At 36.3% G+C, this 26902-nt stretch overlaps 2 protein-coding genes across 3 annotated transcripts; one reads left to right on the top strand and one right to left on the bottom strand.

The window, feature by feature from the left end:
- Positions 1–390: 390 nt before the first annotated feature.
- Positions 391–13738, bottom strand: LOC142630334 (auxilin-related protein 2). 2 transcript variants are annotated; one of them, XM_075804321.1, is made up of 8 exons: positions 12697–13738; positions 9358–11029; positions 9147–9279; positions 8942–9039; positions 8716–8781; positions 7978–8067; positions 1416–1592; positions 391–928 (listed from the first exon to the last, which is right to left on the bottom strand). In XM_075804321.1, exons 1-8 carry the CDS (start codon positions 13350–13352, stop codon positions 890–892), a joined length of 2931 nt encoding a protein of 976 aa, XP_075660436.1. In that variant the 5' UTR covers positions 13353–13738; the 3' UTR covers positions 391–889. The 2 variants fall into 2 exon arrangements, with proteins under 2 accessions (XP_075660436.1, XP_075660437.1); XM_075804322.1 differs by having other exon boundaries at positions 9147–9255.
- Positions 13739–16293: 2555 nt separating this feature from the next.
- Positions 16294–19070, top strand: LOC142631101 (protein FAR1-RELATED SEQUENCE 5-like). The gene is made up of 3 exons (XM_075805181.1): positions 16294–18305; positions 18487–18599; positions 18710–19070. Exons 1-2 carry the CDS (start codon positions 16380–16382, stop codon positions 18541–18543), a joined length of 1983 nt encoding a protein of 660 aa, XP_075661296.1. The 5' UTR covers positions 16294–16379; the 3' UTR covers positions 18544–18599; positions 18710–19070.
- Positions 19071–26902: the final 7832 nt, after the last annotated feature.

Genomic DNA, 26902 nt, shown 5'->3' with positions numbered 1-26902 from the left:
GGAGTTAAAGACTCATTTAGCCAAGCCAGTAGTTGGAGAAAAACTAAGTTGCAGTGCAGGCCTGCGACCTAACATGCCCATATTATGCCTCTACTCTACTCTTTATTAGCCACAGACTTTCCCACTGTGCGAATATAAGAATGAGAGAAATCTCATTTGGTTGAGAAATGAGAAAATAGCATCTTAGTTGGACAAGGACTAAGTTGAGTGCAGGCCCTGCCATGATCCCATATTATGCCTCCACTTAGCTCTTCCATTAGCCACATAATTTCTCTTGGTACAAACGGAAGAAATTAATGTACAAAAAGCATAAGAGGTGTTCTAGCTTTGATAGGCTCAAGGAGTGTGCCTTACCGATGAAAAATACAACCAAATCAAACATCACACTCAGAAAAGCAATACGCTCGAATCTTTATCATAATTAAATTCTCAACTCAATCGCACACTGGCAAGTCAATGTTTTGATATCAATACACATGATGGTATACATATAATAAATGAATTGTTCTATATCACAAAAGTACAAAAAGAACTTACAAAAAACAGACTGGCCTTCTCACTGAAGTGAGGTGACATAATGAAATTGGCATGGGCTTGATGCCAAGAAAATACTACTCTACATCAACTGGCCATTCTGAACTTCATACTCAGATCTTGGAGCCCTGATAACCCTTGAAGGAACATCAAGTATGGTAATAGAAGACAGGATACAACACAGGCATCTCCGTGGCTACAGAAGGAGCCCTCCTTTAGCAGTAGATACATTTAAACTTCAACCAAAATTCACTATCGCTGTACGAAGTCCAAGAACAGATGTCTATTTCACCTCCCAACAAATGGTGCAGTTACCCAATGAATTTAATTTGATGTGGAAAAACCACCGTAATATTTAAAAAAGCTCCTCAGAATTGAACTTGTTCCAAGCTTCCTGTGATCATATTATCAAACCTTTAATGAGAACAATCCAGAGAAATAGAACCAAAGTACTATTTAACTTATCCAACAATAAATAGAACCAAAAATGAAAGTGCTTCAACTTATCAAACATTTCTCTGGAGTAGAACTTAATAATATAGGTAGATGATTTTTGTAATTATATAATGGAAATTCCACGAATGAAGGCAGATACACTCCACAGAATGCCACATGCATCATTACTACATGCAGCAATTCTTATAATCTGTGGTTGTTTATTCACTTTTACAGCATGAATGTACAAATTCAATGCTTGGCAAATTTTGCTACCATATATGTTTACATTTTTAACACCAAAAAGCCAGAATTGTTACTAGAGATAACCCTATCAATTGCAGTGTCAAATGTCAATAGTAGACCATGGCCTCTCACACACACCAGAAAAACTAATTTTACAGAGCAATAAAACCATTTAGATGGATTGGAGATTCATTAAGTACCTTTAGGAGGTCAAACACCTTCTCAGCAACATATTTCTGTTGAAGGGTGGCACCCTTTTGTTGCACCTTATCAGGGTGGATGCACAAGGTTGCCTTCCTATATGCCTTTTTAACTGCAGGCCCTGTAATCATATCAGTCAAAGAAACTGGCTGCCAACCACATTCAGGCCAGAGTACCTGATCATCCAGAGAATGAATCCAGTCAATAAAAACAATACTGACACCAATTACTGAACCATTTGTATAAGCAAATACTAACTTACAACATTTAGAAATCACATATTCTCAGTGAAGGAAAACCAGTTCATCAAATCCATCCCAAATTTAGAAAAATTGCTAATTAAGACATGTGAAACTAATAACTTACCTTCTAAAAGAGATCAATCAGTACAGCAAGAACTTAAAAACAACCATGTTAACTCCTCCATGTGACATAAGCAGCACAAAGCAAATGTTACTTTAGTTTCATTTTTAAGTGACAGGATCAATTCTGTAATTTTCTGGTTTATGAACACAGGTCCATTGGGTCTTATTTTGGTTTTTGACTATTTTATTGGTTTCTATTTGAGTTTAGTTATTTAGTTTGGGTTTAGTTATAAAATCCCAAGGATTCCAAGTCCAACTCTTATTAAGGTTTTAAGAAATCTGAGTTTAGGCATTAGTTATCTATTGATATGGATGTAGTACTTTTTATTGAGAGAAAAAGAATAGATTTCCTAAATCTTCAGAGGCTATGAAGCTTTGTTTAAGATTTGTGTAATACAACCTTCTTTAAGGTGTGATGCCAAGGAAATCCTAGGTCTAATGGCTAGAAGTTCATTGTTTTTCCTTTTCTGTTCTTAAAATTTGCAGCAACTTAAAAGTTAATACCTTGCATATAAAAAGCTCAGCTCCCTGTAACTTTCACATATAAATAAATGATTCATATCCTCCCTGTAACTTTTACATATAAAAAGGGAAGTTTTTTAAAACTTTCGAAAACTTACAGATGGACAAGCACCGCCAGACTACTCTATCTGGTCTCCAGTGCTTATACGATTGTGTAACCAAAATTGTACAAAATGATATATCTTCCTACTCCACCATCTTTTTCAAAGTTTCACTGCCTTTCGTTTTTCCCCTCTGTACACACATCTCAACACCTTAATCATCTTTTCTCCAGTAAAGCTCTCTGGTTTCTTTGCCCAATCACTATTTTTTCTTCTTTTTTTTCTTTTTTTGAATTGAATATTTTGTCTTGTTTTTTGGTCAGTATTCCACCAGCCCACGTGACTCATTAAATGAGTTGCGAATTGAATTTTTTTTCACAGTGATTTGATGACATGGTCAACCCCATGATGGATGGGTATAATGGGCTTGGTTATTGCTAATTGATTTTTTTTTTTTTTTTATCTTGGTCATTTGATGAGAGACACCAACAAAACCTTAGTCCCAAAATTTTGGGAGTCAACTATGGATTCTCAACATATTAATGAGGATCTGCTACATGTACTAATTCTACCATTATATTCTATCCAAAATAATACTCTGTTACTTCCATAATTGAAGTGTCCTTTTTTACTTCTTTTTACTAATGCTATTTTTGGTTTTCCCCTACATTTTTTTTGTTCCCTCAACTTGAACAAACTCACTGTCTTACCAGTGCAATAATCGCTCACCTCTGAATCTCAAACGAATCTCCCTTATCTATTTATCAATAGGGACCACCCTATCTTTAAGTGTATTTCCTCATTTCAATTCTATCTTTCCATGCATTTCCACTTATCAATCTTAACATTCTCACTATAGCTACAATCATTTTATGAATAAGTTGCTTCTTAACAGCCCAACATTCAGAACCATAGAGCATAGCTGGTCTTATGGTAGTCTTTTAAAATTTCTCCTTCAACTTAATAGGTATTCTAGGATCACACAATACCCTTTATGTGCTTCTCTAAATTATCCACCATGCTCTTATCCTATGATTCACATACTCTTCAATCTCTCAATATTAATGAATTATTGATCCAAGAATTTAATGACACAACTACATGTGGGAAACAATTACAAGGGTTTTAGAATCTCATCATAAAGTGAAGGAATCTGCAAAGCTAGAACAGCCTAAACAAAAAAAATAATAATAATTGAATTTCCACACAGCCAGCTAAAAAGCTAGAACAACCTGCTATAAAAATTGAACAAGAAAACCAAAAAGGAACACCTAAACACGATGTTCAAATCCTAAAAAGCTTGTAGATGAGTCCAAACAAGAAGCTGAAAAGTCAAAAGCAGAAATTTTTGATGTAAAGAAATCTTCTGAATTGCTTGAAAAAGAAAAGTTTCAATAAGGCGCCAGCCTAGGCTCTCAAGGCGCTTCACCATAGAGCCTTATAGGTGCCTTAGTGGCGCTTCACCTCAACTGGCTCGCCTCTGACTACCATGGTTTTCCTCAAATCCTACTCTATTTTCTAGCCCTTTCCCACCAAACACTAACCCTAATTTATAAAAAAGCTCAGCTCTCCAATCTGATTTTTGCTTCCTTCCTATTAGTCCTACATCACCCCATTTGGTGATGCAAGTTCGGGGATTAAGAAGCTAATGCTTTTTAATCACGCTTTGTTGGGAAAATGATTGTGGCACTATGGGGAAGAAGAAAATGCATTATGGAGGAGGGTGGTAGACATAAAGTATGGCACTACTTGAGAGGCTCTAAGGAGGTTAGGGACTTTATGTTGGTGAAGGCTTATGAAAGAATATTAGACGTGGGGAAAGTTTCTCACTGTTTATTAGATATTATGTTGGTGAGGGGTCTAGAATATGATTTTGCATGATTTAAGCATGATTTGTGAAAAGACAAGACCACTCTTTAGGAGAGATAACCTAGCCTTTCCATTATTGCTATGGTCAAATATGCTAAAGTGGCAGATTACGTGGAGAATAGGAATGGGTGTTTTTACAAGAATCCATTATTCATTAGAGAGGTGCAAGACTGAAATAGAATATATGATTCAATTACTGGATGATGCATATACTGCAAAGTTATGTCACGAGGAGGAAAGACAAACTAGAAAATTGGAATGGCTCCCTTCAAAGACTGAAGGCTTCCAAATTATAAGCAATTGAGAGGAAGTAGGAATCTCTTTTTTTTTTAGACATGGAACCCAACCAAGGCAGGGCCCTTTGGACCCACCCCTAGGAAGTAAACCACATATACACAACCTTATCGCCAGAACGGTGTATCAAGCAATCCAGGGTAACTCCAAGTGGGGATGAACCCAGGATGTCTGGGTGTACAGCTCATCCCAAGCTTTCAACCACTAGGGTGCTCCCTGACGGATTGAGAGGAGGTAGGAATCTTTTTCCTAGGCAATGTATTTGGAAAGCTCATGTATCACCAATGGCGGATTTTTTTTCATATGGTGTGTATCGTTAGGTAAGATCTTGACTACAAATAACCTTAAGAAGCGAGGGTTAATCATTATGGATTGGTGCTTTATGTGCAAAAGACAAGGAGAATGGGGTAGGTCATTTATATCTCCATTGTGCAGTGGCTCAGCAATTGTAATCTCAAAATTTCTGTTTCATTGATGTGGCCAGTGTAATGCCTTCTTTCATGTTGGAATTATTCAGTTGGAAGGGGTATTTTGGTAAGGGAAGCAATAGGAAGGTATGGAACATTGTTGTTCCCGTGTTTAATGTGGTGCATTTGGAGATAAAATAAAATGCTCATTTGCTTTTAGGGGTATGAGATGCACAAGTCAAAGTTGAAGTTTTTATTCTTGAAGACTTTGTATGATCAAATTTTCAATTCTCATCTAAAAATTTCCAAGAGTTCTTGGATACCTTGAGTTTGAATTAACCTTTGTTGTTTTCTTTACTTTATTTTTAAATTTTCATTTGAGCTTTTCCTTTGTATACCCCCGTGTTATTGGGCTGTGCCCCTTTAGCACTTTTTCTTCTAATGGATTTTTATTGCTTATCAAAAGCATTATCTCAACACCCTTAACACCAATTCTCAAATACAAAAGGCACAATGGGACAGTCTAACCAAAAAAGCCAACTCTTAAGCCTACAAAACTGGGATTTCCAACTAGATCAAAGACAAAAGACCATAGCTCCCAATGGAGAACGGAAAATATTATTTGGCCCAAGCCTTGTCTAGTGCTAACAAGTGGGGCAGAGTTTGGCTAATCCCCCCCACCCCAAAAAAAAAGGCCAAAAAGAAGAAAAGAAAAAGTCTACAGAAGTGATCTTTCATCACACTATTGCAATTCTCTTTTCTCCTATTATCCGCAAGGTGGCTGTCCAAACAAAGAAAGCAACATTCGGAAGCACTCTATATATATAAGCAACATAATTTAATTAAAAATAACAAAATAAAGCGCAATCCTAGTTCATGGGTGTATACAAAAGAATAGCAAAGAAAAACTAATAAGGACCAAAGAAAGAAAGAGATTAACATCTGAAAATAATTCTGAAAAATAAGTCATCTAAAAAGTCCAAGAAGCTAATCGTGGAGGAATTGAAGGAATTGGAAGTCAATCCATATAACATCTTGAGAAAGAGATTTGAAATATGGCATGGATCTACTTTCCCTCAAAAGCATGTATATTCCACTATTTCCAAAGCCACCACACGAGACAAGAAGCAGTCATCCATATTTCCCCACTATTGAGCTTGCCCAACCTCCTCCAAGAAGCGAACGTAGCAGTTGCTGAATTGGCCATTACCCAAGTACCACCAAACAAACATAACAGTAGGTCCCACAACTCATCCACTCCCTAGCAATAGGACAATAAGGAGAAGATAATCCACACTCCCTATTGGATTTGCACATAAACCACCAACCTACAACATTTGGAAGTAGCCTTAACATACCTAAACAAAGGTCAGCTGAATTCACTAAAAATCAATGATTGTACACCAACCCCTTAATTTTAATCTCATCAAACACCTACAAAGCAACAATTTTTTATCTCATACATCCATTCTCATTTCCCCAAAATTTGTTAGATAGAGAATACTAACCTTCCCAACTCCTAAACCTCCAACTTGAGAAGGGAACAAACAAGGCCCCCAAAAAGAAAGTCCTCTTTGGTATATCAACTCCACCAGTGACAGACCAAGGCATAGTAACAAAAGACAAACAAGTATGCAAGTTCGTTTATGTAGTAAAAGCAACATACACATTCGAACGAAGTGATATTTGAAATCATGCCCCAAGGCCTGCACAAAGAAAGTCCTCTTTGGCATATCAACTCCACCAGCGACAGACCAAGGCATAGCAACAAAAGTAACATACACTTTTGACAGAGATTTCCTTTTAGCCTGCCAATCTCTTCTCTCTCATCTTAACCTCAAAATTCTAGATCATAATAGCTTCATAAATAGAGCCTAATGGTAAGTCCGAAAAAGTCATTTGAAGAGAGCTGACCTTACAACATAATATATCAGCACTTATAAAAATAAAATAAAATAAAATAAAAAGTATCAGCAATCTCCCCAACACCAACCACCCCAATCAATACCATAACTCTTTACTGAACAGATTTTTAGGACAAAAGAACCTCAAAGAAAAGAAGGAAATACTCAAGTAATCTAAGTTGCTCTAGATGTGACTTGTGACCCCGCTAAAATTAATGGCATTGTCCACAAATAGAATATTAGAAATTATAATCCGAGGTGTATCAAAGGTCTTCAGCTAATCCTTGCTATCATAATATTCAGGGCCTACACCACACAAAAGAAATAGAGAGAGCAGGGGAGAGAGAGAGAGAGGGAGTAAGAATGGGAGCAAATTTGCTTAAAAGACTATAACTTCCAAAGAAACCAACAGCATGGACATTCACCAAAATTAAATCTCCCTGCGTGCATACTTGCAAAATTACATACCCATTTTAATATCATTCTCACTGATCATATCACTATCAACTAACTACCATAGGCAGATCACCATAGGTTAGGCATATAAGCTTTGAAAGAGAATTGTTTTATTGTCTAAAACTCATTGGTAACTACAGGGACATAGAACATTCAACAAATCAAATCCCTAAATTCAACATAATGAATTCATTTTATACATAGATCAGAATTTTCGTTTGCATCAAACACTAAAACAATAAGGTGAATGACAAGCAGCTAGTAAGCACTTTGTTAATCAATTCAAACAGCAGCAAGCTGAGTGTGAAAGAATTTGCCATTTGAAGAAGCGAACAACTTGACCAAGGAATTTTGAAGAAACAAAACAGTGCTGCACCTATGTGTTACATAAATAATTACTGTATTAAGAGGAAGCAGGCCAAAATACTTCCTAGGCAATCAATTGATGTCATATGAGTGGCATAAAAGAGCATGAAGGAATATGGATAATGAAAACATATATTATCAACAAACAAACAAACAAATATATATATATATATATATATATATATATATATGTATATATAAATTATACATATTGCAAAGCCAAGAACAAAGTATGCGCACGCACACACACATATAATGTACAAAGAGAACGCAATTCAAGATACTACTAAGCATTAATTGATGTCAGATAAATTATATATAGATCACAAAAACATACATATTGCATAGTTGAGAGCAAAGCACGCAAATTCCCCTCTTTCCCTGAAGCCCAACGCTTGATCTCAGCATCCAGTGTTTCCGCAATCCTCTGAAACCATGCATAGCAGGATTGCACAATTAATAAGGACTACAGTAACTTCACATGAGTTTCAGTACAGCCTAGCATCTAAGACACACAAAAGCAAAGAAACAACATATGCGTGCATGTCTACAGAATATGAAATGCACTGAACGAAGAAAATAAAATACAGCAATCCATACAACTATTTTTTTTTTTTTAATAAGTAAAATTTTGAAAAGACTAGAGAGCACCACCAAGTACACATATGGTGTACTTGAGAGGGACCAAAAATTACTAAAAAAAATTATAATTAATAATCATAAAGATGCAGCGTAAATCAATGGCACTTTTCACTGAACTAGAATAAAGATGCAACGTTGAATAGTGCAACAATGTTATTAAAAAAAAAAAAGGCACAAACCAGCCTAGTCAGTCCTATTTGGTTCAGTTTTAGGTTTATAAAATGAAAATCATTTAAATCTAACAATATATTTCACATAAATCAGGCCTACCCGTTCATAAAATGATAAGATGACGAGTGTGTGTAGTCATCACCATTATTTTCTTTTTTGGAAAAAGAAAGAAGAGGGGGGGGGGGGGGGGCGCTGTTGTGGGGCACAAAACAAAAACAAATGAGAAAATTAGAACATTTGATAGGAAACAACAGGTACTTACATGTCTCTCGGCTTGTTCCCTCTGAGTTTGAAGGTCCCTCTCATTCTTCTCAGCTAGTGCTTTAGCCTAAAATGCAGACAACAATAACAACTTCAGTGAAACTGAACTGATAATAAACACATTGAATGAACCATAGCCACCATTTAATCCAAGTGGAATATGTACTTTAAACCCATCCTGTATACAACGGAACAGAGAATAAATTAGTCTAGCGACAGACACATACCGCACGCTCCTGGGTCCTCTGGTGGCGTTCCAACCTGGCTCTTCGCCTGTCTTCAGTTTCTCCTTCAACATCCTGGAACTCTCCAGATGATGGAGCAGCTTTCACCCAGAAATAAAAATAATAAAACATCCAGCAGCAACATGAGATAGGAGGCCACAAAAGAAGTAATATCACTACGTTATTACTAAAGCTGCATTCAAACTACCTCCAAAAATTGACGAAAGATCGTCAACAATATTTGTTGCCGAATTTGCTTTCCTAATGTTTGTGGAAGCTGTTGCAGATTTTCTCGCCACTTCAGGCTCTTGCCTGTTCTGAAATTGGGAATCAAATAGTTCCTGAGATATACAATCAGTAATTCAGCAACCCAAAATTGCATGCTAAAGTAAATATATGTTTCAACCTCAGGTACTCACTGAAGAGTTGCCCCTAGGCCTTGGCACACTGCTGGCTCGACCCATGCTAAAGAAGGATTCAAGATCATTTTCATTCTTTTGTTGGTTCATCCTCGCAGCAGCTGCAGCCCTTTCTCGAGCCTCTGCTGCAGCCCTTTCTACAGCAGCTCGTTCAGCCCTTACTCGTGCTTCAGCTTCAGCCCTTGCTACTGCAGCTCTCTCCTTTGCTTCTGTTGCAGCCCTTTCAGCCCTTTCCTTCGCATCTGCGGCTGCCCTTTCACGGGCTTCAGCTTGTGCTCTCTGGACAGCAGCCCTTTCAGCACGCTCTCGAGCTTCAGAATTTGCCTTCTCAACAGCAGCTTTTTCAGCTCTGAGGCGAGCATCAATAGCAGCTCTTTCACGTGCCTCCCTAGTAGCCCTTTCCACAGCTTGCCTCGCTCTCTCCCTTTCCTTCTCAAGCCTCCTCTGTTCTCTCTCCTTCTCCTCCCTTTCCCTCTCAATTTCCCTAGCTCTCTCCCTCTCCTTCTGAAGTCTTTTTTGTTCCCTCTCTTCCTCTGCCCTTTCTCTCTGCAACCGTTCACGGTCTATCCTTTCTTGTTTCTCTCTTAATACTCTCTCATCTTGCGTAGTTCTCTCATCTTTTTCTAACTGCACAGTATCTCTACTTCTAGCAGCTTTTGTACTCTCTCTTTCCCTTACTTCCCTTGCATGTCTGAATTTAGCCTCAGCTTTATCCATAGCCTCCTTCATGGCAGCAGCAACTGAGTTCATCTCCAATTCTTCACTAGGAACACCATTTGCACTCTCATCAACATTATTTTGACTCCTACCCGTGGCAAAGTCTTCAAGGTCATCAAAGGGAGATGCAACTGAGTCACTCGCTGCAGCAGAAGCTGACTTGGGACCCTGAGAGAATCGGGCAGAATTCGGGAAAGAATTGTACTCATTCATCTTTCTTGAATTCGTGTAAGCAGGGGAACCTGATCTTCCCCTTGAATTTGAAACCTGTACTGGCCTGGGGGGAGGGGGCCTTGAAGGTGGTGGAGCACTCGTGGGTTGTGTGAAAAGAGGAATTTCTGATACAGTCAGCCATACATCTTCCGATGATTCCAAATTTTCTTCAGATCTAGGAGACATATCTACGTGAACATTTGCCTCATTAGAACTAGCATTTACATAGGAAGGGGGGGAAGCTGTTTGACCAAAAGATTTATGAGAATCAGATGAAAATGTTGGCATGTCAAATGGGGTCTGATGAGACTCCTGATCACTTTGAACGGGTGTTTTCCTCTGTGAGTGACTTTCAGGACTTCTCACAGACGTTCTTTGAATTGATTCTTTACTAGTGGAAGTTCTGTTCCAACTCGCGTTCGTATCTGTCCTTGAAGGACTCTTGTCCTTCCCCTTGTTATTCCTCTCTGATGAAAATGCTGGTACAGATTTCCCAAGGCCTTCAAAGGGGTCAGCATCATCATATACTCCTCCATTAGCAGCAGAAAAATCCTCACTTTTTGTGCTTCGTGAATTATTGAGCTTACTAATTTCTTCTAATGGATCAACAAAGTGCTCAGGAGATGAAACAACAGGACGTGTAGTTGATTCTAATATTTTAAAGGGGTCTTCCATGTCGCTGGAGGGAGATCTAGCTGCATTGACAGTTGGTTCTGAGGACCAACTGGTCTCTGAAGTTGGCCTGTGAAAAAAGCAACATGGTGCTAATGCATAAATCAACTAATACTGCTACATCACAGCAAATATATAGATAAATATTGGCATATACTTACAAGAGATGTTACAGTGAATAATGAAACCAACAGAGTAAAAGGTATTACATAACACTGTTACTAATTTTTCTTTCTTGTGTTTCAATAAGTACATACTAGTACTTATCAGAAAAAAAAAAATGTAAATACTAGTGTTAACTAGAAAATATTGGTGAATGTTACTGCATCTGTCCCATTTCTACATAATCTCAGTCATTATAATCAAATGATTACAGAGATTGGACGCATCAAAGACTGACTAGCATGTCAATGCCAAAGAAAAGGATAGTGAATGTCAAAAGTATCTCAAAAATAATTCCATTGGGTGATACTTTTTTCTTTTGATAAGTAAATGATGCGACACATAATGACATAAAGGACATTAAAGACTCTTCTATCCCAAAGAAAGATGCTTGTACATGTTGGATGCCACGATACAGGAATTGACTTTATAACAAAAGACATTTTAATAAATTCATTGTTAACATGGAGGCATAAACAAACAACCAACAACAACAACAACAACATACCATGCAGGTACTGACTGTATAATCCTATTTTGTTCATGTAACTTATGTAAGTGCATTTGTCCATTTTTATAGTTCTACCATCCCAATCAACCGCAACGCCCACAAATCACAAAATTTTTATGATTAATCATCTTCAAAAGGTTCCAACATGATTATTGACACTGAATGCCATCTCCAATGATTGCAGGAGACATAAAATTTCCTCCAAAAATCACAAGATACAAACATGCACCTTCCACAATCACAGAAATATATTTACAAACCAAAGTTTATACCTGATACAGAATATACAGAAATTTCTTTTCTTCTCCTTGATTAAAAAAATAAAATAAATCCCACAATAAAAGCAAAATTGAGTAATTAGAGTGTGTTAGTAATTGGATTACACAAATTGATACCCAACTCTCTTCTATTTGTCAGTTCTTTTTTTCTTTTCTTTTTTCTTTGAGGAGGGGGAGGGAATTCTTCAACTGCACGTCTTGGGAGGAGGAATCGATGTAATATTGAATAGAACCCAAACTTTACCCAAGCAGACACACTATCCTTCTCCAGTTTACCCATATATTTAAACCACATCAGCAGGCGATTTTCCTTATTATTTCAAGTGCCCTCTCAAATTACTTCTCTTAGTTCATTCGTAATTTTCACTATTCTCCAACCCATTTGTTTTCTATTTATTTACTTTAACTTGAATGAAATCAAATACAATATGTTTTCCAGAATTTCCTTTGTCAAATCCAACCTCAACCCACAAATCAGAATCCAAATCAGATGCTACCCATAATCCAATTCCACTCCACCAGTAGTTAGCTCTAAACCCAATTAACCATTACCACAAAATGTCAATCTAATCACACATCAAAACCAATATAACAGCTATATAGTTCAAAATTCAAATCCAACAAATTCAACTATGCAAAATAAACTTAGCTAATCAGCAAAATGCCAATCAAATTCCACATCAAAACAGATATGAATCAAACTAAAGCCAAAGAAAAAAAAAAAAAAAAAAAAAAAAACTTAATTGTTTCAAATTGAAGATCAGTAATCTTAGTTAGAGCAATTACCTTTCACTAGGAACCCTAGAACCACCGAAGCCGGGTAGCAAATCATCGAAATCCGGCACACTCTTCTTCTCCTCCCTCTGCGATCGCTTTACATTTACGCCCGAACCCTTTGACTCACGCTCCACCTTCCCGAACCCCCCTAGAAGATCGTCAAACGCATCGCTCCCGCTGCCGCTCCGTTTCGGCGGCGACGATGAAGCTGCAACCGACGTGAAAACGTCTTCGTACTTCGCGCTAGCCGACGAGCTCTTGAGCCCGGGGACGCCGTCGAAAATGTCATCATCGTAAACCGGCTTGTCGTAGACCGGAGGAGGAGGCGCCGACGATGAAGACGAAGACTTCACCGGAGCACCGGAATCGCGAAACATATCGAAATTGAAGGAGGAAGAAGCCGCGGCGGTGGTCTCCGATTTGGTGGCGTAGCGAGCGGAGCCGAAGAGATCGCCGAATCCGGAACCGAAATCTTGGGGTTTCTGCTGCGGGTTGGTGGTGAAGAGAGAATCGCGATCCTCGAAGGAATTGGAGGAGGAGCGAGGACGCGTTGATGATCCTCCGACGGTGGTGGCGGAGGTGGATTTGGAACCGGCCATCGGAGCCGATTTGCCTTGGGGTTTGAAGCCAAAATCGGAGGCTAATAGGCCCTCGAAGTCGTTCATTTCGGCCGGAATTTCGGAGGGCAAAGTCGGAAAAAGGAAACGAAAATTTTCAGATCTGAGGGATAGGAGAGAAATAAAGAGACCAGAATTTGATTTTGATATTGACAAGGTCCGAGCATGCGGTGAAGAGATATAGAGATAGAGAGGATTGGAGTTGTTAGCTCCAAGGCCTTCTTCCCTTCTTCTTCTTCTTCTTCTTTTGTTTTTTTTGTTTTCTTTTGTGTGTTTTTGAGTTTTTGAATTTTTTTTTTTTTTTTAATTTGATGGGTTGTTTCTTTCTTTGTTCTCTCTTTTTATTTTCTATGCTAGTTTGGTGGTGGTGAAAAAAAAAATGTTAGGAGAGGGAGGGGAAAGCAAAGCCAAAAGCATAGGCAATGCGTCTATTTTTGGGTTAAAAGGTACATGGTGTTAGAAGTTTTATGAGAAAGAAGCCACACCAAACCTTTCAAATCTCCTCAAATATCTTAATTATCTACTACTGCCATTTCTTTATTCCTTTTCTTCTTTCTATTTTTTTATTTATTTACTGTGGATGATTTTTGTGTTTGCCTGTTGGCATGTTTATAGTTTTTATTTTTTTTTAGATTTAGTATATTTGTAGTTTGAATGATTCTCTCAATTTTCACATCTAGATCACACCAAAGCAAAAATGTGTGACTTTCAATTTTTTAAAGATGACCAATTATATGCTTGTCCTCTTTAAAAATAGCATTCTTTTGGTCAATATGGAATATAACATTTGGTGCTAAGCTAACCGATAAAAAAGCAAAAGAAATACCAAAACCAACGATATTCCAATGAAAAAATATAGGGGAAGTGCATTATCTCAAAATAAATAAAGACACAACAGCAGTAAAAGCTCTAATTTTTTTTTTCTTTTTTATGTGGGGTTATATCATCAATTCTTTTTCTTTTTCTTTTTTTGAAAAGGGTTATATCATCAATTCACACGTTAAATTTGTGAAATCACTAATTATTTTATTGTTTTTAACAAGGTCAAATGTAGTTAACATTTTTAAAGTATGTTTGGTAGACTGTAATAAACGCTGTAATGTAATAGTTATTCTTATGGTTTAGTTATTCTTTAGTTTGGTTATGTTTTTATTACAATGAATAATCATTCATTATGAATAGTTATTCTTCAAAATGAGAAATAATTATTCCTCTTTAAAATGTTGTATTAGGTTAATTCTTAGTAAATGAAATAATTTCAAAACTTAATATATTTCCAAATAAACAAACTTTCCATATACAACTAACAATTATACAAATAAAAAATCATAAAAAATAACACATATCTCTCTTAAATTTAAAAAATGGCAAAACTTAGATACAGTACCTTAGGTACAGTACCTCAGGTACCCCTTCTAAAATTAAAACACCTGGACACTTACTTAACCATCATACTGCCGTTACTTTCTCCGTTTATTTGTTTTTTTTTTCTCTTTTTTTTCCCGTTTCAGACCCAAGCACTCTGACTCTTGAACTCCAGCCACCTCTTTTTTTTTTCCCGTTTCAGACCCAAGCACTCTGACTCTTGAACTCCAGCCACCTCTTTTTTTTTTCCCCTGTTTCAGACCCAAGCACTCTGACTCTTGAACTCCAGCCAAACGCTCTTTGCTCCTACCATTCTTTCTCTCCCTCTCTGTTCTTCTCTTTCTCTCTTTCTTTCCTTCTCTCTCACTCAGATTAGATGAAATAGACGAATCCAACTCTCTGAACTCTCTATCTCGCTCTGTTTTCGCAGCTTAGTTGGCTAGCACTAAGAAAATTCGTTGGTATGTATTGACTGAATCTCATTATAGATTTTCAATTCTAGTTGCTGGGTTTGTGTTATTTTGAGGTTTGGTAGAGTTTTTCTTTGTTGATTATGATCTATGTATCAATTTTTGTTATTGGGTCTGTGTTATTATTGCTTTGATTTGTTTTGATTTGGGTTTTCAATTATAGTTGCTTAATTTGAGTTATTTTGAGGTTTGGAAGAGTTTTCCTTTGGCTATTTCTGATGAAGGTTCTAATTTTGGTTAATGAGTTTCTCTTAGTATTGCTTTGGTTAATTTTAATTTGGGGTTTCAATTATAGTTTCTGGGTAAGATCAACCTTAAACAATTTACATCAACCAGAATTTTTTTATATATATAGTGAGGTAAGCCAGAGGAACATAGCTTTAGCAATATTGCCACACTTTGGTCCAAACATGAAAAAACTGTTAATGTAAAATTCATTCAAGATTCCAAATTGATATTCTGTATCAACTAACAAAAGGAATATAGTATATATATATATATATATAAGCTGCAAAGGAGGGGCTAACTAATAAGTTAATTTATGGGAACAAACAGAGAGCCGAGGATAAATTAAATGGTTCTTTTATGATTCTTTTAAGGTTCTTGACTGTTGACTTATTTGCTTCAGCTATTAAAGTATAAAATTATTTGAGTAAATTGAATGCCACATTGTTTTACTAAGCCAAGCTAAGAACTAGCTCAAAAATATTACAAAAACATATTAATCATACAATGAGGGAAAAAAAAAAGGGGGGAAGAAAAGGTTGTGGTGCTTTAAAAAAATTTTAACCAAAATCTGGTGAAAAGTTGTGTAACCCTTTATTAGTATTGTCCCACACCAATGGTTGTTGTGTTTAGTACTCAATTTACAGAGTGGTTAATTTTAGAATATGTGGAACCTAATAAGTTGTGTTTGTTAATTTACAGGTTATGGAGAAAGATGGGAAGAGCAACCTTGAAGAAGTTGTGTCTATTGATTCAGAGGAAGATACAACTCCAAGAATTGGAGAAAATGAAGACACTAAAGAAGATATAACTCCAAAAATCGGAATGGAGTTTGATTCAGAGGATGAGGCATATCTATATTATAATATATATGCTGGATATGTTGGATTCAAAGGTTCGTAGAGATTGGCTAACATGTATGAAGACAGATAAAACAACTATCATATCCCGCAAGTTTTGTTGTTTTAAAGCTGGTTACAAGAAGGAAGTTGCATATGATGGAAAGAAATCTAGAATGGAATTAAGATGTGGTTACGAAGCCCAAATGGTTATCAGTCGTCAAAAAAGTGGTAAATATCGTATTACCCTTTTTGAAGCGAAACACAATCATGAAGTTGTAACTCCACGAAGTAAACACAAATTGCCATCACAAAGGAAGATATCAGCTGCCCAAGCAGCAGAAGCTGAATTAGCAAATTGCTCTGGGATTAGGCAAAAATTAGTTTTTGAGTTCATGAGTAAACAAGTTGGAGGTAGGGAAAATCTTGGTTTTACTCTTAAAGATATCAGTAATCATTTACAATCTAAATGGATGAGGGAAATGAAAGAGGGAGAAGCATTTACCCTTATTCATTATTTTGAGATGAGAAAGTCTGAAAATGCTTCATTTTTCTATGAGATACAGTTGGATGTTGATGATCAAATAACTAATATATTTTGGGCAGATCCTAAAATGGTTGTGGATTATGATTTATTTGGTGATGTAGTTTGTTTTGATACTACGTATCGAACCAATAAAAACCATCGACCATTGGCACCTATAATTGGAGTGAATCATCATAGACAAACTGTGGTCTTTGGTGCTGTATTGTTGTATGATGAAACAGCTGAAACTTTTTCGTGGTTATTTCAAACCCTCTTAAAAGCAACGTGTGGAAAGAAGCCGGTTACAATTTTTACTGATCAAGATCCAGCAATGGCTAAAGCAATTGCAGAAGTGTTACCAGAATCTCATCATCATTTATGCCGATGGCATATATATCAAAATGCTCTCAAAAAACTCAACAGGTATTTTCAAAGTTCAAATTCATTTGCTGCAGAATTTAAAAGTTGTATGTGTGATCATGAGTATGAGGATGATTTTTTTCAAGCATGGGAATCAATGTTAGATAAACATGGTCTTCAAGAAAATAGCTGGTTGAAATTCATTTTTGAAGTTAGAGAAAAATGGGCGATGGTATATGGTAGAAATCATTTTTGTGCAAATATAACGACCACACAATTGAGTGAAAGCTTCAATAGTCGCTTGAGACATTATCTAAAGTCAACCAACAATGTGCTGGAATTTTTTAGTCATTTTGACAGGTTACTTGAAGACCTACGCCACAATGAGTTGGATTCCAATTATGACATGAGCCAACGTTTGCCAGTTTTGAAAGTGGAAGTGCTTTTATTGAAGAACTCAAGGGATGTTTACACACCCAAAATCTTTAATTTCTTTCAAGAAGAGTATAAGAAGTCTTTGGACATGGTTGTTAATACATGCTATGATATTGCACCATTGTTTGAGTACAAGGTTTGCATGTATGGGCATACTCGAGAACATAAGGTTATCTTCAATTCTACGGACCAAACAGTTGTTTGCAGTTGTAAGAAATTTGAGTTTGCTGGGTTTTTATGTAGTCATGCATTAAAGGTGTTAGATATTCAAAATATAAAACTACTTCCTTCTCGATACATTTTGAAGCGATGGACTAAGCAAGCGAGAGTTGGATGTGTACTAGATACCTATGGTTGCATTGTGAAAGAAGATCCTAAGTTGGATATAACAAATCGATACAAAGATTTGTGTCGTAATGCAGTAAACATTGCAAGTAAGGCTGCTGAAACTGAAGAAGCATCTATGTTTTTAGCTAAGAAGATGGTTGAATTAAATCTTGATGTGGAAAGGATTTTGAAAAAAAAAACAGATTTACCTTCCAATAAAATTGGGATGGATCCTTCTCATAATGAACATGTTGATGTTGCATCTGTCATAACAGCTTATAAAGCAACTGGGATTAAGAAAAAAATAGGTGCATCTCATGTTAAAGGTCGGCCTAAAAGTTTTATTGAAAAAGGATCAAGGAAAAGGAGGCATCCTTGTGGAGAAACTCCTGTGACAAGTACTACTGTCAACATCCCAGCTTCTTTATCTGTTGACTATACACAAGTAACACAGGTAATTTTCTTGCATATATATTTTGTTTTAGACCTTTAAATGTTATTTTCATTCTTGGATGTGTCTTATATTTTGTTTTATTGAAGGAAAGAATCTAAGTGGTGCTTATTTTTTTGGAAGTTACTCTTATTTTGTTTCTGCTTAGTTCTTATTCTATTTCAATTTTACTTGGAATTGGTAGGCATCAAGCATTGGGTTTGATTATTCTGCAAGGGATGTCGGTACTAGTAGTCATTAGATTCCGTGGATGTGTACTTAGTGTGGTGGTAGTATCTACAGCTTACCATTAACAAGGTATTTTATGTATATCTAAATTTTTTAGTATATATGAAAATTTCAAGAATTAGGCTATAGACTATCTAATGATGTGATTAATAAATAATGAGTTTTTTTTTTTTTGGCAGACCATTGTGTTCTATAGCATGGGCAAGGAGTTTAGCGTGCAAGAAGTTTAGTGTGACTTTGGATGAATCAATCATTTTTTGGAATGGGCAAAGAGTTTTGTGTGGCAGACCACTGTGTTCTGTAACATGTGATCAATAATTTGTTTACTAATTGCTACAAGTGACATTACTTTGTTTTGGTGTCGTGTATCAGTTTATTTACTGATGCGTGTTTTGGGTACTTTTATTGTGATAACTCATCAGGTGTAACTTCTTTAGTATTGGATACTTTTTCTGGTCCAGATTCACTACTGGCCTTTTGATTATTTGAACTATTTTTGCCTTACTTTATTTATTACAATCATCTCAAACTTGAACTGTTTTTGCCCATGCTTCAAGCACTACCATATTTCTGCACTCTGCACTGGTTTCTGCACTCTGCACTGGATTTCTGAACTGCTGGATTTCTGCACTTTGGACTGGTTTCTCTGCACTAGGTACTGCTGGATTTCTGCACTAGATAGCTGCTGCCTGCAGCTTGTGGGCTGCTGTTTTCTTAATGCAATTGCATCATTGAATAGGCTTGCTTGTGTATCTGATGGTGAAAGTCGTAATAAATACATGTGTACATAATATTACATTTTGCATCATTCATTTCTTTTGAGCTAAATATTGCCACTTGTTGTACGTGTACAATTTTTTTTGTGTGGATTATTTGATTAGTGTACTTGAAAATCTTAGGGTCTTCTTGGTTTTGGATGAGGGCTGTACTTATTGGATCATAATTGAATGTAGCCAATTGCTTTACTAGTTATATGCCTTGCCTTCAAGATCATATCTCCACTTCATGCAAGACCTGCTTGGAAAAATAGTACCTACTTTCTCAGCTTAACATGTCCAATCAATACGAAACTAACAATATCATGCAAGACCAAACTAACAATATCATGCAAGACCTGGTGGACTCTTTTTATAAAAGATGAGGCAACCTGTGGTGAACATAGAGCCAAAACTCACAATAAATTCAAATGAAATGGCATAAATGCCCCACTTATAACTCAAAAAAAAAAAAAAAAAAAGTTTTGATAATAAAATGAAGTAAACAATGTTTTATTATTGTGAACTCACATTACAAATATCACATGACATATTGCAAAAGGGAGTACACTACAGTAAAATCAAAATTCACTAAATAAATACAATGCTTATTGTGCAATTTTTAAATAACTTGCAATTGTACAAAATAATTTGGATGTATTCAACATCTTAAGTCCTACTGCCTATTCAATCTAACACGTCTTTTTGCCGTTGGAAATGGTTGAGCTGCAAATCACTTTATGTCTCAAGACGCTTGAAATGGTTGAGCTGCAAATCACTTTATGTCTCCATGTTGTATAAATCTTTCATCCAAACAATGCATATATTTTTGGATATTGTAATTGTTTCTTTCAGTTCTCCTACTGGGCTTAACACTGATGCATCTTGATAGTAAGATATTCTTTCTAATCAGTGAGGAGATATAACGAGATCAGTCCGATTAATGAACTCGATCAACTCATTTTGGTGAATGAGAATAGATTTTCTGGGCAGGCTTTAATAGACCAGGAATGAATGGTCAATCCTTGAGATGCATCCCTCATAACTCTTGAAGTGGCAAACTTTGCCAATCTGTCTGCCAATGCACAAGTCAGAATCAAGGCAAAATGAGAAATATTAGCAAAAATAGTCAAAAGATGGTAAAATTTCATTTCTAAATAATCAAGGATATGTTTATTTACTGATGCGTGTTATGCTACTACAATGTGAAACTAAGGATATGTAACTCTTCCCAATAAGCTTTAATACAATAACTCAAGCCCAAAAGCGCTTAGATTACTGCCCTAGTCAATCTAAAAGGTCATGGGTTTAATCATTAAGAACATTTTGTATGATACCAAAGTTGTGGTTATAAATAAAGTTTCTAGATATAACCAACATACCAAGGATTCAAAAAGCAAATGATCCACTATCACAAATTTATTTTCAAGTTAACAGTCTTTGTTCCCCTCAACAAAAAAGAAAAAGAAAAAAAAAAGAAAAAGAAAAAAGTTAACAGTCTTCAAGGTGAGAATAGGTGGAGCAACCTTAATATAATCTAAAGCACCACCCTACCAACCAAATTCAAGTCAATGGAAGGAAAACACAGTGGTCCCAGGACATTTGATTCAAAAATCAAAAGAACACATATTGGTGATGATGGTTGAAGATGGAAAGCATGGTGTAAATGAGCATATAAACATTGATCTCCTCGCAACCGGACAGCTTTGTGTTGGATAGCGTTGGAGGTTGACACAACCGATTATACAATGACATGTGAAGAATTCATATGACCGTGGGAACACACACCAACTACTAAATTTTACCTCAACTAAAGTTAATTTAAACCCATATTAGATTCTCTCTCAAAGCATGGTGTCTTTCTAAATTCTAAGAATAACCTATAAAATCAAGGCGTAATGTACCTTCCAATACTCAACTTTATAGGGGTCAATTTCATTTTGTTCCTCACAAAATTGTTTAAGGTTGCTCTTACCCAGAAACTATAATTGAAACCCCAAATTAAAATTAACCAAAGCAATACTAAGAGAAACCCATTAGCCAAAATTGAAACCTTCATCGAATTAGCCAAAGGAAAACTCTTCCAAACCTCAAAATAACTCACACTCTGCAACTATAATTGAAAACCCAAATCAACACAATCCCAAGCAATACCACATACCCAATCACAAAAATTGATACCCTGCATCATAATCAACAATGAAAAACTCTACCAAACCGCAAAATAACACAAACCCAAATAACTAGAATTGAAAATCTATAATGAGATTTAGCCAATACATACCATAGTGCCAGCCAACCAATCTGCGAAAATTGAGCGAGATAGAGAATTCAGAGCTGGATTCTTCTATTTCATCTAATTCTAACTGAGAGCGAAGGAAAGAAACAGAAGAACAGAGAGGGAGAGAGAGAACAGTGGGAGCTTGGAAGAAAGAAACAGAAGAACAGAGAGGGAGAAAAAGAAAGGTGGGAGCTTGGAAGAAAGAAACAGAAGAACAGAGAGGGAGAGAGAGAACGGTGGGAGCTTGGAAGAGAGAAACAGAAGAACAGAGAGGGAGAGAGAGAACGGTGGGAGCTTGGGGTTTTCAGTTTTCGTGGGATGTCTTGGGTCTGAAACAGGGGAAAAAAAAGAGAAAAAAAAACAAATAAATGGAGAAAGTAATGGCAGTATGATGGTTAAGTGAGTGTCCAGGTGTTTTAATTTTAGAAGGGGTACCTGAGGTACTGTACCTAAGTTTTGCCCAACTTAAAAATAACAATTTTTAAGGAAATATAATTGTATGAGTACAAAATTTCCTAAAATAAATATTAACTTTCATTCTAATGCTATAACTCACAACCAAATTAATAAATAAGTTTAGTTATTACATTACAACACATTTTATTCCTAATAATAAAGATTACAATTCCTGTTATAATCCACATTCAGTGTACCAAACGTATCCTTTAAGGTTTAGGCTAATATCAGTTAAGTCCAAAACTTTTCAAAATTGACTAATTTAATCCCTAATCTTCGTGAGAGAGGAAAAAAATGAGTAACGGTTTAGGAACCAAGTTGATCAGTTTTGAAAAGTCTTAAACATAACTAGCATTAACCCAAAATTCAGGAGGACTAACTGTATTTTACTCTTTCTCAAAAAAAATTTGTTTTACTCTTTTAATTTTATTTTTTCCTTTTTAGAAAAACGGAATAAAAATTGTTAATTAACTTATTTGTAAGGACGGAACCGGATTTTAAACTAGGGGGAATGCATACCCAAAAAAGGAAAAAACTTTGTTGAAGAAATGGTTAATAACCTCATACACCATCCCACTCCTAATGATGATGCCCTCTTTGTTGTGAACCATGTGTAATATTCTAGAAGCAAAGTTTGATCTACTTGTGAGTTCCAGCTAACTCAACTGGTAAAGTCTCTAATGGTTGAATAAGAGATATGGGATTCAATCCCCGCCTACACCAAAAATCAATTGGTGTCTTGATTTGATGATAAAGAACTATCATCAGGAGCAGACGCAATAGATTGAAACTCTCTCAAAAAAAAAAAGTTTGATCTACTTGAATTAGTACGTGGTATATGACACTAATATGTAAGTAAATTTAATATTTGATAATCTTCACTTGTGTTATCCAAATGTCAAAGTAGGTTCATGCTTCCTAATATATAGTGACAAATAAATTTAATTATACAATTGTTGTAGTAAAGAGATAAGGCATGTACAAAATTTGACAAGTAATTATCAAAACATTTTTTTTTTTTGCATGAAGATTGCATTACTTCATCATATGCCTAAAAAATGTGTAAATACTCAAATTTGACTCGACATGCATCTCTATAGAAGTGCAAAACATTGCTAATGATATTTGCTATGAGTTGTTCCAAAAGAGGAAGGACATGTTGTTTTTTTTATGCAAAAAATCATCCTATTTTATTGAGTATTGGCTGTTCAAACTCGACTCAACAACAAATATAAAATGTTTAAGATTGGCTTAACTTTGAATCAAGCTTACAAATTATACTTGAGCTTGACCTTGAGCTTTGTGGTGAGCCTTTTCTGTGTTTTGGGCTTGATTTCTCCTGTTGTACCACGGCCCATGATTTTGAGGTAGAAGAGTTGGGACCGGCCTAACTAAAACACAACTTAGGCCAGCTTGTCTGCAAGTTGGGTCATCCTCACATAAACATGCCCTAGTAGGAGCCTTAGATGTACCGTACTCACGGTAGGAACGGTTGTTATAGATATTACAGCAGGAATCACGAAACGGCAAGATAACTAAAACATTTCTACCAATCAACAATAATACATAAATAACATGACAATGGAGAATAGGGCAATACAATACGAATAACAAAATTACGGCAAAAAGTTTAGTAATGAGATAACGAGTTAGTCATTCATCAACCCAAAAAAAGATTTGTCTACCAAAGAAATGAGCTTAGCTGTTCAGCAAACACAAGCCCAAAAAGAGAGTCAATCTCCAATGTGAATAACCTTAGAGGGAGCTCCTGCCGTAGAGATTACACACTTTGAAAAAATGACTTAGATAGCTTAAACTTGAATTTTTAGCTTATCAAAGAGTGGGTCTATTAAGAGAGAGAGAAATGGGTAGTCTATTGATGCATGTCTCTATTCCTATCACTCTTATTTTTTCTTTGGGATTTATGTATCTTTCCTTTTTTTTTTTCTTTTTTTTTTACTCTACTTCCTTATCTTTCTTTCTACCTCTGTTTCTTGTTGTTGTTCTTCTCCCTCCTCTTTCATTGTTCATGCTTATGACCTTTTATACTGTCTACCATGACAAAATTTACTATTTTTACCCCTTAACCACTTTTGGCTCATTGTGGGCGTCTTCCAAGACTGCCCATTGGTCTACTGGCTGCCCAGCCACTATCATTACACTGTGTAGTATGCACCACGCCTGATTCCCAGACCAAAATAGTTTTTATTTTTTCTCTTACCTCTCTTTATACTCTCATCCGGATAAGGGTTAAACCTCTCCCTTACCTAATTCTATGGCATGCATCTAGTGATTCCAGCTCATGTTTACTTCTTTTGGGTGAGATGTCATCCCCGCAGGACATTTCTCCCCAAAAGAGTTTAAACAGGAACCCCAAAATAGGCTCCCCCTTTTTCCCTACCGCCAAACCACACCCTCTCATACCTCTGATCTGTGGCCTACCTCCCCTGTATTAGCTGGGTATAGGTAGGTGGTTCCTAAACCCTGTGTGCATGCTCCATTTCTGTTTGAATCAATTACTTTTCTGGCCTTCACGCATTTGCCATTGCCTTTGCATTTGTCTGATTTTGCTATACGTTCTGATATCTGTTTAACTCTTACAGTGTGAAAGATATATGGGTCTTTGGGCTCTTGTTCTCTACGTTCCATCTCCTCTTTAGACTGGGTATTACTTGAGTACAGGCCCTCTCCCCCTTACCTAGCCCATGTCCTCTTCCTTTCCATGCCCTCGGGTTGGTTAGTGATCCTACCAGGCCATTACACTACTCCTATTATGATATCACTTATCTTTTTACTTCGTTGTTACCTCTGGGCTTACCAGATGAAGCTCTTGCCAGTCCATTTCTTACATGCTTTCTTCTTTTGGGCTTTACTGGCTAACGCTCTTGTTGGGCCAGCCCATTCCATTTTTTGGGCTTCCTAGTTCCTGAGCCCTATGTGCATGCTCAACTTCTGTTTGAATCCATTACTTTTCTGGCCTTCATGCATTTACCATTGCCTTTGCATTTGTCTGATTTTGATGTACGTTCTGATATCTGTTTAACTCTTATGGCATGAAAGATATATAGGTCTTTGGGCTCTTGTTCTCTACATTCCATCTCCTTTTTAGATTGGGCATTACTTGAGTACAGGCCCTCTCCCCCCTACCTAGCCCATGTCCTCTTCCTTTCCATGCCCTCAGGCTGGCTGGTGATCCTACCAGGCCATTACACTGCTCCTATTATGATATCACTTATCTCATTACTTCATTGTTACCTCTGGGCTTACAGGCTAAAGCTCCTACTAGTCCATTTCTTACATTCTTTCTTCTTTTGGGATTTACTGGCCAATGCTCTTATTAGGCCAGCCCATTCCATTTTTTGGGCTTCCTGGTACCTGAGCCCTGTGTGCATGCTCCATTTTTGTTTGAATCCATTACTTTTCTAGCCTTCACCCATTTGCCATTGCCTTTTGCATTTGTCTGATTTTGCTGTACATTTTGATATCTGTTTAACTCTTACGGCGTGAAAGATATATGGGTCTTTGGGCTCTTGTTCTCTACATTTCATCTCTTCTTTAGATTGAGCATTACTTGAGTGCAAGCCCTCTTCCCCCTACCTAGCCCATGTCCTCTTCCTTTCCATGCCCTCGAGCTAGTTAGTGATCCTACCAGGCCATTACACTGCTCCTATTATGATATCACTTATCTTTTTACTTCGTTGTTACCTCTAGGCTTATAGGCTAAAGCTCCTGCTAGTCCATTTCTTACATTCTTTCTTCTTTTGGGCTTTACTGGCCAATGCTCTTGTTGGGTCAGCCCATTCCATTTTTTTGGCTTCCTCATCCCATTTCAATCCTTGGACTTCCTCAACTCATTTCATTTCTTAGGCTTCCTAGGCCCGTTTCATTCCTTGGGCTTCCTTGGCCCATTTGTTTCTTCCTGGCCACTTATTATTTTTGTGGGCCTATTGACCATTATTCTTGCCATTCTGGCCTACTGGGCTTTACTTTATTATTTTCTCTCCCTATCTTCTTCATATTATTGGGTTTCTTCTGTCATTGGACCTTTTTGTCAAAATGGGCATTAACAAGCTTGTTAGATAGTTTTAAATTTTAAACTCTGCTTGGCTTGGCTTGATTCATTAGTCAAGTCAAACTTGAGCTCAATATCAAGCTTAAGCCGAAGCTAAATATCAAGTTTTTGAACTCAAAATCCATTACAAGTACATTATCAAACTCATATTAAGCATATTATAATTTGATATAGATATGTGGTCCCAACTCCTAATTAATTAAAGACATAGTGTATGAGTTAATTTTTTTAAGCCCATAATCAATCTAAGCTTGACTTGTTTTTTCTTAAGCCATATATATACTGTTCACGAGCTTGTTAAGATTTTTTTTTTTGGCTTAGTCTCAACTCGTTTATTAAATAAACTTAAAATTAAGACTCAAACTTGACTTATTTATAAACAAACAAATATAAATGAGCACTTTATCTAGCCAAGTCTAAGCTATTTATGAACAATATGATTATTCATTTACGACCTTAGTTCAGGAGAAAGTGACAATACTTGTCCTTGCAGTAGGCCACAACCATAGAATTAGAGTCTTACAAGATCATTTTGCACATCTTAAGAAGATAATTTTTCAATATCTCAATGATGTATTGATTGCATTGGTGAAGTTAGTCATGAAATTAATTGCATTGTATACTCTCTTTACCAGGATACGAAGTCGCCTTAGAGCATTAGCATCATGTATGCCAAATGCTAAATTTTTAGCATTTGGCACACCAAAAATAAAAAACCATGTCTCATGAGATGTGCCAAATGCAAAAAAAAAAAAAAAAAAAAAAAAAAAAAAAAAAAAGATTGACACATGTTGTAGTTATGTTCTAC

Source organism: Castanea sativa, chromosome 4 (assembly GCF_040712315.1).
Source record: "Castanea sativa cultivar Marrone di Chiusa Pesio chromosome 4, ASM4071231v1".
Classification (NCBI taxonomy): Eukaryota; Viridiplantae; Streptophyta; class Magnoliopsida; order Fagales; family Fagaceae; genus Castanea; species Castanea sativa.
Note: the sequence above shows the minus strand (reverse complement) of the source record. Positions and strands in the feature narration are given on the sequence as shown.